General features: G+C 34.1%; 1 protein-coding gene across 2 annotated transcripts; it reads left to right on the top strand.

The window, feature by feature from the left end:
• On the top strand, positions 1,228 to 13,410 carry LOC109717676 (GDP-mannose transporter GONST1). 2 transcript variants are annotated; one of them, XM_020243548.1, is made up of 10 exons: positions 1,228 to 1,478; positions 3,408 to 3,581; positions 4,499 to 4,730; positions 7,381 to 7,517; positions 8,785 to 8,914; positions 11,317 to 11,415; positions 11,604 to 11,758; positions 12,068 to 12,184; positions 12,628 to 12,725; positions 12,815 to 13,410. In XM_020243548.1, exons 1-10 carry the CDS (start codon positions 1,468 to 1,470, stop codon positions 12,871 to 12,873), a joined length of 1,212 nt encoding a protein of 403 aa, XP_020099137.1. In that variant the 5' UTR covers positions 1,228 to 1,467; the 3' UTR covers positions 12,874 to 13,410. The 2 variants fall into 2 exon arrangements, with proteins under 2 accessions (XP_020099137.1, XP_020099144.1); XM_020243555.1 differs by having other exon boundaries at positions 1,229 to 1,478; positions 3,422 to 3,581.

Here is a 13,799-nt window from a genome sequence, read left to right as displayed (position 1 = left end):
CGAAAGATTAGCGTACATTGATCGTGTGGGGTATAGCGTAAACAACATCGATGAGGATGAATAATCTACTCTTGAATGATCCGCTGGTATATATCTCGAGGTCGGTGATACAAATAAGATAGTGTTGCATTTGATTGAGTTGGTTATATAGACTATTTTAATAGCGCGGGAAGTGTCAAGCTACTTCATTCTAAGTACAATAACTTAGAGTGAGTCATTGAGAGAGCATATCTTTGAGTATTTTGGTGCATGTAATTAATTACATGTGCATTGCTAGCTAGTTGCTAACTTCGTAAAATCATTATCTAATCACTAGGAACGTGCCCATTTGCCTTGTAGATAGGTACGTATGGGATGGTGGATCCAAGAGGAGACTAGCTATGTAGTTGACAACACAGTTTCAAATAGAGCACGCTCTAGTTGTAGTCATATGTATCGCGCGCATTGACGGCTAAATTTTAGTCGCATGAATGATTCGAGATTTACTTGCGCCATTATAATTAATATCGATCCAAAGTCTTATATTCAAATTAAAGAATTCAGATTTGAATCGTATAGAGGTGCGACGGTCGCGACTCATATATACTTAGAGGTGGTCCGAGTCTTGACACTATTTTTATAAACCATTAATATATTAATATTACATAATAAAAAAAAAAAATTTGATTGGTTTGCACCTGCTGTGCAAAACATAAAATAAACTACGTTGGTACCAACGTATCAACGAGAGATTATAGCTAGACTCGTCAACTATTCATGGAAGGCACCTTAATTTGCTAAAACGCATAGTATATATATTTCTTAGATAACTTGTTTTCATCGATATCTTCTCAACTTTTAAATTTTTATTAATTCGTTCATTGGAACCTATTGTTGGATATTCATCGGACTAATTAAAACCAAAAATTTTATCAGCTAAAAAAATATTAAGTTTCACCGAATCATTATTAAATAAATTTCGCAAGAAAATGATAAAAAATCAAGTGCAGCAACAACTAAACTATCAATCAACAACTNAAAAAAAAAAAAAAGTTTAGGGACCTATTTGAGAAACCTCATAGTGGAGGGGGCACCACATGCAGTTTTCACCTAAAAACAGAAATTTCCTTCTTTTTTTTTTTTGCCCCCTTTTATTATTATTTTTTTTTTTGCTTTTTAATTTTTTGGATCTTACCCCCGTTGCGTGGACCGTTTAAATACCCCCTCGTCTCTCCCCTTTCAAAGAGCTCCACAGAGGATCCTCCCCCTCCTCGATTCCTTGAACCCTCCACCTCCACCCCCCACCTCACTCTCTCTCTCTCTCTCTCTCTCTCTCTCTCTCTCTCTCTCACACACACACACACACACACACACACACACACAACTCTCTCTCTCTCTCTCTCTCTCTCTCTCTCTCTCTCTTTGTAGTCCTCGAATCCTGAGTTGGGGGCAAGGTGGAGGTTTCCCTGGTCAAATTTTGGGGAGGCGATGGGTGCTAGGTAAAGCTTCCGATCAACCCTTTCGATTGTTATTGCTTTAGAAAGAAGCGATTTGATCTAGATTCTAGGGTTATTAGGTAAAAATAAGAAGTGGGTATTTGAGATTTTACGATTTTAGATCGAGGTGATGGGATTGCATCTGGGTCCTCTTTGTTATTTCATGGTGTTTTTCGTTTTAATTTGTGAGCAAAGAAGCTTTTTTGGTTATTGTTATCCTCTTGTTGTAATCTTTAAGGCTATAAAAGGTTGGGCTTTGGGGGGATTGGGATTCTTCATTGATTCTAGAGGATTTTACTAGTAGGTGTTGATTAGGCCCAAATTGAAGGAATTTTTGCTTGTTAAAAGGGGATAATAGTGGGATCTTTATTCTTATTGCTTAATTCTTAGCTCTTATTCCCCTCCACGGATATTGAAAAGCCAAATTAGCTATACTACATACTAATTGCTTTGACTCGCTGTGTTTAACCTAGAGGTACTTGAGTAAAAGAAAGGAACTCAACATGGGAAGGCATCAGAGATTCGGTGTAAATGAAAAGATGTTAGGATTCTTCTGGCTAAGTCTGTTGATATGGATCACTGAAAATTTCGATTTACTCTTCTAAAAGAAATATAAAGCGAAAAGATTACAGGTTATGTGATCTAGGGTTGGTTAGATAGGCCCACAGCCACCAATCTTTTGCTCATCTTGCTAATAAGGAATAGACTCTAGGAATCTCAAATATAAAAGTCTCAATCGAGCATGAACTGATAGATATGACAAATTAAATAAATATATGAGAATGTTTTAAGTTAGTCATTTTTCTTGGCATTGCTCATTCTGAGATAGACTACAAGTTGTTGAATTATTGCTTGGGCTTCTGACTCTTTGGTTTATGATCAATAAGATTGATCTAGGTAGGGGTCTAAATGTACTAAGCTTGGTTAGGCCTATCACTGTTCAAGCTGAGATATTTATTAATTCCAACGATGAATTTGTGAGTAAGCTTGGCTTTAGTCGTATGATTGAGGCCAAATTATGGGGACTACGGAAGTAGAGAACTCGTTGTTTTTGCGATGATAGTAGTTTCTCTTATTCTTGAACCTTTAAGGGAATGAAAAGTTGATTTAATAGTTATATTTTTCTTATGGAAGGAGAGTTCGAGGGGCTATTAATGTAGTCAAACATGACTACCCATGTGGAGTTTTTCTGATGCTTTCTATTGTCGTTGCATTTGAAGAGGCATTTTTGTTAAGTTGCTTATGATTTAAGTGTAGGAAAGTTGCACACAGGACTTTCATATAGTCCTGCCACGAAGATAAATTTTTAGATGGAGTAACGTTCATAAGCAAATGGTAATAGGAATTTTACCTGTTGTTAAAATGGAGAAAAATAATCCCTCTTATTACACAATGCTCAAATAAGTTGACTTTATTAAGTTAAGAAATTGACAGTGCACAAATAATAGCGAACTCTATGAAGTTAAGAAAACTCAACAAGCAGAGGAATAGAAAGGCCCTACTGAAAGTAACAATAAGATTTAATGCCCATCAACATGATGTAAGACACTACCTAAAATATTGTTGAATTGTGAATTAGGATTCATGTAGATGATCTCAATTTATTGGGCTTAATCAAGGCACAAGGCCGTGTTGGTCTTACTATTTTCGTTTATCCACTAGATGAAATCTACAGTATCTAGGCTTTTTTTTTTTGTACGGTTTTTGTTTAACTGTTAATGTTGTTTGTGCCTCCTGACAGTCTTGCATAAAGTATCTTATGTACTAGTGAATTAAATTTGCTGTGAATCAAATTAACTTAATGTCTAAAAGTTGATTGGCATCGGAATTCTCTGTGTGTGTTCCTTCCTATCAGTTTTAAATCTTTTTCATACTTTGAATTTCCACATTGTGTTATGTTCACATCCTAAAGTTTCTCCTTTTATCTTCAAGGGTTATTCCTTTAGGTATTCCTGTCGATTCACCCGAGGCACTATCTGAACGACATGTGCTGGAGGATATGAATAGTCCACCACTGAATGGTGAGAAAAGTGCTTTACTGAGCCGAGAGCAGAACGGTGCAGTAGCTGCAGTAGCAAATCCTATAAGGAGGGAAATTGTTAGCAGGTATGCATTCTTCACTTTATTTCTCAAGTTGAGGTATTCTTTGTTCCACACTATGCTTCTCAGTAATATTTTATGAGATTTATAATATTCAATTCCAATTGCAACCTTTTTATTTATTTATTTATTTATATATCTATTTACTTCACTTCTTGAATGCCGTTCTATCAGAGAGCAAGGGATCAAATAAACACAGTGAATATTATGTTTGTTTTGATTGCTAACAGTGAACACAATTCAAATTTAGGAATAGAAAGACTAGATGAAAATGATTAGTTTTATGATTATATCAACAAAATTAAGTGATGGGATCAAAGATGTTTAAATAAAATGTGAAAGAAAAAAGTGCTACATGCCCTATCTTGCTTCCACTATCTTGAATCTTTATCTTCTTATGTTGGTATGTTTGTTAAAATGTTTTTTTTTTTTTTGTTTTTTTTGTTTTATTCTTTCTTCCTCTAGTGATTTCTTTATAAACACAAGAAGTTAATGCAATTGCTAATCAGTTAATGTTATGTATCATTGTCTATGATTATTTTGGAAAGAGAAAGTTATTGTTGTAATCCATATGCTACCCTCCTTTTCGTTTCTCATGATCCTTTCGCTTTTGTATCGTTATCCTTGGATCTTCACATAATATTTATAGCATGAAATCTTGCTGGTTCAATTTTGTTATAAAAGTTCATATTGTGCAGAACAGATACAAAGCACCCTTTTTCTTTTTCTTTTTAATAACTGAAATGAGAAGCAATTTGATGTAAATTGTAAAGGGTGTTTACATTTTCCTTACCTGGGTCATGTTTTTGATTTGTAGTACTCTTTTCTTCTTTGTTTTTTACCTTTTCTCAATTTGATTTCTAATTTTGTATTTGATAAAGGAATCTATTTTGCTTTTGAAACTACTACTTTGAATCTTACAGGTCATGTGCTGGAATGAAGTCCCTTTGTGATGATGAAATCGACTTGGAAGATTGTAAATCATCAAAAGATAGAGATAAGAGTTTTCGCTACCATCGGACTCCTAAGATATATAACCAGGCTCTTTTATCTGGCCTCGCATACTGCATATCTTCATGCAGCATGATACTAGTTAACAAATTTGTTCTATCTGGCTACGATTTTAATGCTGGAATATTTTTGATGCTATACCAGGTAAAGTTACTACCGTATGATACCTACATATGCCCCTGAGAAATTATCATTGTACATTTAAACCCCTGCAGAATCTGAATTTTCATATATCCATTTCCAAATTTATCTTCAAACAACATACCCTTGTCCTTAAATAATCACTCTCATTCAGAAATTTTTTCTAAACAAAACAATGAATTGGATGGATGACTCTGCCATCTTAAGACAAGGGAAAAGAACTGCACTATTGATGGATATATATATAGTCCGGCTACTATACTATCGATAGTACCAAGCGCTTGGTGCTATCAAGTTTTCCGCGTTAGATCTAACTCTTTAATCATTTCTATCAGTTAGATCATACTATTCAATCAATCACCCACTCAACCCCAGGGGACCACCATCATCCTTACTGCACATCTTTTCATCCAAGGCCGAAAACCTAATAGCACCAATGACTTGGTGCTATCAATAGTATAGTAGCCTAATTCATATATATATACATATATATATATAAAGAGAGAGAGAGAGAGAGAGAGAGAGAGAGAGAGAGAGAGAGAGCGCTACTATACTCTTATTAGTATAGTGCTCTTTGTACTCATAAGTTGTTTTCAATGATGGAGCGTCCAAATCGATGATCCACGCTATTAAATATGATCTAGAGCATTTGAAACTTATAGAAAATGAATTTCATAATTTTTCAAAATTAAAATAAAGTCCATCAGTTGGGTATAAAATGAACGATCAAAATTGAACAACATCCTAAAATTGGATAGTAGGAACCTTCAATTTAAGATCGAAGTTATTGATCTTTATCTAAAAGTGAATAGAGATCTTTTGAGATGGTCGGGAACCTTCAATTTTGAGATCTTTTGATCATAAGGTAAATGATGTCGAAAAATTATGAAATTTAATTTTTAAAATCTCTAAATCATGTTTAATGGTATAGATCGTTGATTCGGAAGTTCTATCATCCAAAACGACTTATAAGCACGAAGACTATCGTACTCATAAGATAAGGATTTAAGTGTCGTGGCACGGGGTCGTGCCAGAAACTTGCCGGCACGGTACGACATAGTGTCGGGCCGTGCCGATGCATGCGGGTCACAAAAAATTCATGTGTGCCGATATATAATAGCATGAAATATTTATTTTCTTTAATAACAAAGTATTCTAACTGTTTATTATGTATTTTTATCAAACCTTTTGAATTTTATTGAGAAAAATTACTAACTAATTTAAAGAATAGAGGGTTTTGAGCTGTGCCATCGGTATGGGTGCTGTATCGTGCCGATATTTTGTTGACACGATATGGTACGGTAGATACGGCATGTGCCGACGGGCACTTAAATCCTTGTCATAAGAGTATAGTAGCCGGACTCTCTCTCTCTCTCTCTCTCTCTCTCTCTCTATATATATATATATATATATATAGAGTCCATCTACTATCCTATTAATAGGATTGAGGACATTGTCCTATCAAGTCGATTTGAATGATCGAAACTTCAAATTGATAATCGGCACCGTTGAAATTGATCTACACAATTAGAAATGTTTAGAAACCAAATTTTGTAATATTTAAAAATCATTATCAAGCTCATCTTAAGAATTGAAAAATGAACGGTCTTAAATGAATAACCTTCTTAAAATAGAGGTTTGACTTTCTCAATTTATAATCAGAGTTATCAAACATTATCTAAATATTATAAAGAATTTTCTATCAAAAATTCAAGCAATTTGGATTACTCTACACTGTTAAACAAGCAAATGGCTCATATAGGCTGTCAAAAATTGTCGATTTTACGACACTTTGATCACCATGTAAATAATTTTTAAAATTTATGAAATTTAGTTTCTAGATATTTCAAATACTCTAGATCAACTTCAACGGCTCCGATCATCGATTCGGAATCTCTATCATCAAGAACAATTTGATAGGACAAGTGCTACTATCCTATTAATAGGATAGTAGCCCTAGCCTATATATATATATATATGAGTGCGGCTAGGATGCTTATGGAAGCACGGAGGGCTCCGTGCTTTCACTTTGTTTTCGATGTTTAGACTTTCGAATCGACGATCGGCTCCGTTAGACTTGATCTAGAGTATTTGAAGTATCTAGAAAATAATTTTTGCGATTTTTCAATATTATTTGCCTAGTGATCGAAGTGGCTCAAAATCAACGGCTGAAAATAAAAATCTTACAAAATATGATGATATGACATTAAAATTTTAGATCAAAGTTATTGATCTTGTTTTATATGGTATAAAGAATTTTCTATCAAAATTTTATGTGATTTGGATATTTCTACACCGTTAAACTTGCAACCGGCTCACCAGGCCGTTTAAATTATTGATTTTGAGCCCTTTGATCACTAGGCAAATGATATCGAAAATCACAAATTTATTTTCTAGATACTTCAAATACTCTAGATCAAGTCTAACGGACGATCGTCGATTTGAAGTACCGAACATCAAAACAACTTCGAAGCACGGAGGCTCCGTGCTTCCATAAGCATACCAGCCCACTCTATATTATATATATATATATATATATATATATTATAATATATATATTGGGAAATTCAGGTTTTACAGGGTATAAATGTAAATAAATAATTTTTCAGGGACACAAATGTTATGACATTGACTGTGATTTTTGTTGTTGCAGAATTTTGTATCAGTGACCATAGTCTCCGTTTTGAGTATTTCTGGGTTATCTCGACAGAACATTTACATGGAAACTAATAAAGATTGGTTGCCAGTAAATGCTATATTTGTTGGAATGCTCATTACAAGCATGTTTAGGTATGTTTATTTCGCTTTTGGCAACTGGATATATATATATATATATATATAGAATATGTGTAGACTGCGACGGCTATTACAATGCCCAGTAGGTTCTACTGTTGCTATTTATATTTAATGATTCAGGAGAAAGTTTTTACCCGAGTGGACATTATCTTTGTCATCTAACTTGATGGGTTCCTCAATAGAATTTTATGAAAGAATGCGCTATACTTATTTTCATGAAGATTGTCTGTTATTGAGAAAGTAAAATTTGAGCCCTCTGAATCATTAGAACTTATGTTCTAGATTTTCAATCTTAATCTGCTGTTCCTATCATCCACATTCAAGTATATGTTGCATACTTTTAAGGACATTGTTGAGAACAGCAGATTAAGATTGTCTGGATGTCCAAACAAGTTATCTAGTAATAATTTCTGCCTAATGGAGATTTTCGTTCATGATTATGAGAACCTAGGATTTGATTTTTAGCTATTCTAGGGTCTTATGGTTCCAATTTTTGCAGATGGTAATACCTCAAACATTAAATATTTCCTGTTGGTTATGTTATCCTTTTGTTTCTTTCTCGTAGATAAAAGTGTATAGACATTACTTGAATTACAACGCATTTGTAAAGGGCTATCTCTACTCTGAAAATTTTGATTTACTACCTAGCCTTTCACTGCTTTTGATTTAAGAAAACTCCATCAAGTTCTGTTAGATCTTAAATTCTTTCCATTCAGAGGAGTATAGAATTTTTTGTCAAGTAATAGAATATTTCATTAGGTGAGAAAATATTTTCTTCAATTGTTAAAGAAAAGCAATTAAGTTATGATGAGGAGGTAATTAAATTAAAACGTCCTGTAAAAAGTTTGGTAGTAGGTCAGCAGAACCAAAATATCTAAAGTTAAGGTCTATGTTTCAAACTAGGCTATAATCCAGGTGAGTTCTATACAAATTACAAAAAAAAAAAAGATTAGTTCTCTATGTTTACCATTTTCACTTCTATTTATGAACAATTTCTCTTTTCACTAAGTTGTAATACAACAAGTGTTAAGGTTCCTTTATTGAATCTTATCATTTCTTGACATAATAGATGATTTTCTGTTATCAGCCTATTGAATTTTAAGTTATTTCATGTGCGACTAAAATCATCTGTTTCTTCGCTCTCTCTCTCTCTCTCTCTCTCTCACTGATATAGTATATATCACTTTATGCACATGCAATTCTCTAGAATCAAGAATTATATTTCTTTGCTTCTTGCATTTAATATCCATGCTATGTGCAGTTTGAAGTACATCAATGTGGCCATGGTGACTGTTTTGAAGAATGTTACCAATGTTATTACTGCTTCCGGTGAAACATACCTCTTTAAGAAGCATCATGACGGCAAAGTCTGGGCCGCTTTGATTCTAATGGTACTTGTCATTCCACAGAACTGAACATAAGCAGAAGTGGATTTATTTTATTCCACTGAATCTGTTAACCGTTTTCTTATCCATATATTAACTATGAGGGAGAAATTTGCTAACTTAAGATAGTTTGATGGGTGTGTCTATACTCTATAGTGTTGATGAAGCTATATTTTGAATTTAAGATGGATGGGCACGCTGTCCTGCTACCAGTATTAGTAGTGCCAGGTTATTGGAACGTGTGTGCCCTTGGTGAATATTTGCATATAATTGGCCCATTTGCATCCGTGATTTTGGGAAAAGATTCAAGATAGGAGCCACTTAAGCAACTAAGAGATCTCTTCAATTACTGCGAGCAAAGTAACCATTGTTACAAGCACCTAACATTTCCTTTGCTGATACGAAATCTTTATTCTTCAAGTTGTTCCAAAATTTCCCATGTTCATTATGTTGTTGTTGCCCCATTGGGTTAGATTCATTGAGTTTTTCCAAGGAATCAAAATGGCCGGTTATCACTGGAATCCCTTGTCAGCTTTCTATGAAATTCCCATTGACTTCAAATGTGTTGTAAACTAAACCCATGCTGACAAATAACATTATAAGTAGCGCCTACTTGGTCTGGCTTTTCTTTCATGCTTCTGAAACCAGAGAAGGAAAAAAGCAAGCATTGGCAAACAAACAGTTTAGATCTTCTTTCTGGACTAGGAAGCTATAATGGTTTCTGTACTGTCAAAATAGTAGTTCTGATTTGAAGCTTCTGCTTTAATTTGGGATGAAGCTTACTATAAAATAGTTGGCGGGCTTCTCTGACAGTCCCTTTTGAACAATGCTTCTGTAAATGTTCAAGACGAGCCAAAGAGGATTCAATATTTATGCTATTATTGTCACAGCAGGTAGATAAGTATATACGTGTTTTCTGTACCTTAGGTATATATATGTTCTATCCTTGTTGTCATATTGATGATTCATCTATCTCAACATGCTCAATCTAACTTATCCAACATTTTGACCAATTACTGTGGCTTGTGTAGTACTCATATAGATTACAGCATATGTGCAGTGATCAAATGAAAGCCATGAGACACTTCTTAACTCACCTTATGCTTTTACATATTCCTGAAGTTCTCTTCTTGTTGAGCAATCTATTACTATATACTAAAGTGCGTGGGGTATTCTTCTTTTTTTGACGTGTCCGGCTCAACTACTCAGTACACCCGGTGCACCGTAGACCATTGATTGTGGACATATGTATAGTGTATGGGAAAATCTTCGGTGCATCTGATCTATTTCTATCTATTCTTTCTTCTACATTAAAGGAGGGTTTGGGAGATAACACGTCCCCCAAAACCCTCCCCTCCTCTCACTCCCTACCTATATATATAGATAGGGTTTTAAAGTTTTATATTATAAAATTCCAAATTTTGGATCTCGAAATTTTAATTTATTCCCAAATTTTCAACTTTAAAATTTAAAATTTTAAATCCTAAACTATATAGGATTTTGAGCTATTTTTCTAAATTGCTTTAATTCATTGCCTACCAACTATTAAACCAATTAGAATACTCCTCCATTTTTTGTCATTTATCTATTGTAAGTCCAAATTTTAGAACAAACTATTTTGGTACTTAATTGTGCTAAATTTAGAAACTTCTTACAAAATTAAATACATGTTCATAAATTCAAAAAAATTATAAAGTCAATTAATTAAAAACCTACGAATCAAGTAACTACTTTTTATTTTATCATAAATTTTCAATTCTTCATATTGCTTGAATGGGTCAACAAAAATGATCTGAATAGAGTTAGAAGAATAAAAGTTTAAAAAAACACAAAAAGAGGATATATATTTTTTTAGACAACCTGGCGTAAAAATAAGCATATTACAAACTTTTCCTTTTTGCTTCAGAAAATTTTGAAAGTTTACGGAACCTCAAAAATATAAATTTAAACTATCAAATACCTAAAGACAAAATCTGTAACAAAATTTTATGTTTTGAAATCAGATGTTGATACAAATATGTATTTAATATATATATTTAATAAAAATATATACTATATTTTATAAATATAATTAAAAACAAGGCCATCGCACCTGGGGCAAAGCGCGGGTACATTGCTAGTTAAATAGATGTTGGATGAGCAAGTTCTTTTTTGCAACTGTGGATGAAATTTAAACTTGTGATGTGAAGGATAATCAATTATTTAACATCGTACTCTAAATTTTAAGGATGTTCCTTTCCATCATTCGACATTTAGTCAGCATCCATGATATTTTATGCTCTTTGATATTCTAGTGCACTTTGTTCAAATCAAGATTCTTATTCTCGAGGAAAGAACTGAGTTTAGCTTTGCCTTTGTTGCAAATTTTAACTCTGCCATCTGATTTTACAAATTTCATACCTGTGCAGATAATATCAGCAATTTCAGGAGGCATTACCGATCTCTCGTTCAATGGAGTTGGCTATGCATGGCAGATTGTAAATTGTTTTCTAACAGCATCCTACTCGGTAATACATTTTTTCCCCCTTATTAGACAGAAAAAAAAATGCATTCATTGTTCATGGGCATTTCTAAAATATGTCTACACTAGACAATACTGTTCTTGCCAGCAGTGTCATAATAGTTTGCTTACCAAGTGCTACTTAAAATCATCTGCCACCTATTTTAGCTTACCAATGACTAATGCTATTTTCAGCTCACATTGAGGAGAGTAATGGATACTGCTAAGCAAGTTACCAAGTCTGGTAACCTGAACGAGTTTTCGATGGTTTTGCTCAATAACACTCTTTCACTTCCTTTGGGACTCATTCTTGTTCTTGCTTTCAATGAAGTGGAATACCTCTCAAAAACGTAAGTTCCTTGTTCAAATTAGTATTCTAGTGCTTTTGACATCGTTTTTAGCAGCAATATTAGCATCTGCTAAAAAAGGTATAACCTCAAACCGATGTCAATGATGAAACTTTTCATAATTGGACAGCAAAAATCATCCTGAACAACTTGAAAATGGAACTTATGCATTAAGAACATATCAGTAGTGGTTATCTAGTTGTTATGATCCTTGGGTAGTGGCACGTAATTGCAGGAAGATGATTCCATAATTTACCGAGACTTATTTTTACTGTCTTATTGGGCTTATGTATGTGTCAAGTGTATTCACAGGCCTCTTTTGAAGATGCCCATGTTCTGGTTGGTTATCACTTTCAGCGGGTTTTTGGGACTCGCAATTAGTTTTACTTCTATGTGGTTTCTTCACCAGACGGGTGCTACTACATACAGGTAGACTAAAAAACTCTTTGTTTTGATATGTGAACTTGACTTCCAACTCTTCAGCAGTCACTTGGTTCCTCCAAGATGCTAGATTATATTGCTTGCTCATTTAGAATAGTTACATATATGATTAGTCCCTGTTTTTCGTGATGTTGTGACTTAGTCCCTAAATTTTTCACTCAAACTAAACTTCACAATATTTTGCAATCATATTCTTTGCCTCTGTTTGCCCTCCAATGTCTCTGATGTTTGTTACATTGTGTTCTCTGATTCGTTTCCCATAAATTGACCATGTTACTGCCCGTCTGTAAACTCAAACCGAGTCATTTGCTTATAAAAGAAATATTTCCGGCTTGCTAGTTATTCTCTGCTACCTCCTTTTTTTTTCATTGCTCTTCATAATAAGTTTAATAACTGGGTGATATCGAAGTTCCAATTGATTTCTTCTGCAGCCTTATGGGGTCACTAAACAAGATTCCTCTCTCCATTGCTGGAATCTTTCTCTTTAAAGTCCCAACTAGTATGGAGAATTCGATGAGCATCCTTTTCGGTACGTTCTTCTCCCAGTCGAAAAAGATATTTCTTTTCATTAACTGCAAGACACGTTTAAAAAGTCATTCCTTATTTTTCATCTCACAGGTCTATTAGCTGGTGTGTTCTTCGCGAAGGCCAAAATGCACGAAAGAACTCAATCCTGATTTCTTCAAAACACATTCTTGCGCAGCAAAATAGTTAATCTGGGCAATTCCAGGAGATTAAAGTCACAAGGCGGAATAGTTATCCCTTTTATGATCGGACCAACCGGCCATGCTAAAATTGTGAGGTAGTTATAATCCGGAGGTTTCGGGGTGATTATTCATGTCGGTTTGGTAGCATGATCTTTCTTTTGGGCTGCTTGTTTTTCCGCATGCCCCACCGAAGAAAACTCCTACGCATAGTCCTGCTGGTTGACCATCAACTTGTTGTAAATTAGCAATTTTGGAATCCATCTCTCTTTCCTCATAAAAGCGAGTTAACTTAAGAACAAATTGTTTGGGGATTCTTGGGATGCAGTAAAATGTTGGAAGTTAGAGGCATTCTTCTGTTAGATCTTCAGTTTCGACAGATTATTTGGTGTAACTTTTCCCAATTTTCTTGTGTAAGAAAGCCAGAATGTTTTCTTTATACTAAATAGAAGAACAATGAATAGTCATTCAAGTGCTTCTGTACATTGAATGAATCATTTGATTATACTAGTAGGAAATTTGTTTTGGCATTTTTTTTTTTTTTTTTTTTTTTTAATCTTGTGTGCTAATCTTATTTAAGTCCTCTTTGTATTTGGACTAAGAGTCCTACTATAACTATGAAATTTTCCTCTCCTCTTATGTTTATGGTCTCATGCATTCTTCCTCTTTTATCTCCTTGGAATTTCGCCTACGCACCGCGTAGCCGATTCCAAGAACTACATAAGTGCCCTGTTCTAAAGAGTAAGAAATTTACTGGGGAGTGTATTTGACAAGTTGCCTAGTTTGTTTGATATCTTGTTCTCTGTTGGCTTTTTATTTGACATATTAAGCCAAAGTGCTCATCTTCCTCACTACTCTCTCTGTAGATTTCTATTGCCTTAGCATTCATCATACAATTC

Source organism: Ananas comosus, linkage group 1 (assembly GCF_001540865.1).
Source record: "Ananas comosus cultivar F153 linkage group 1, ASM154086v1, whole genome shotgun sequence".
NCBI lineage: Eukaryota > Viridiplantae > Streptophyta > Magnoliopsida > Poales > Bromeliaceae > Ananas > Ananas comosus.
Note: the sequence above shows the minus strand (reverse complement) of the source record. Positions and strands in the feature narration are given on the sequence as shown.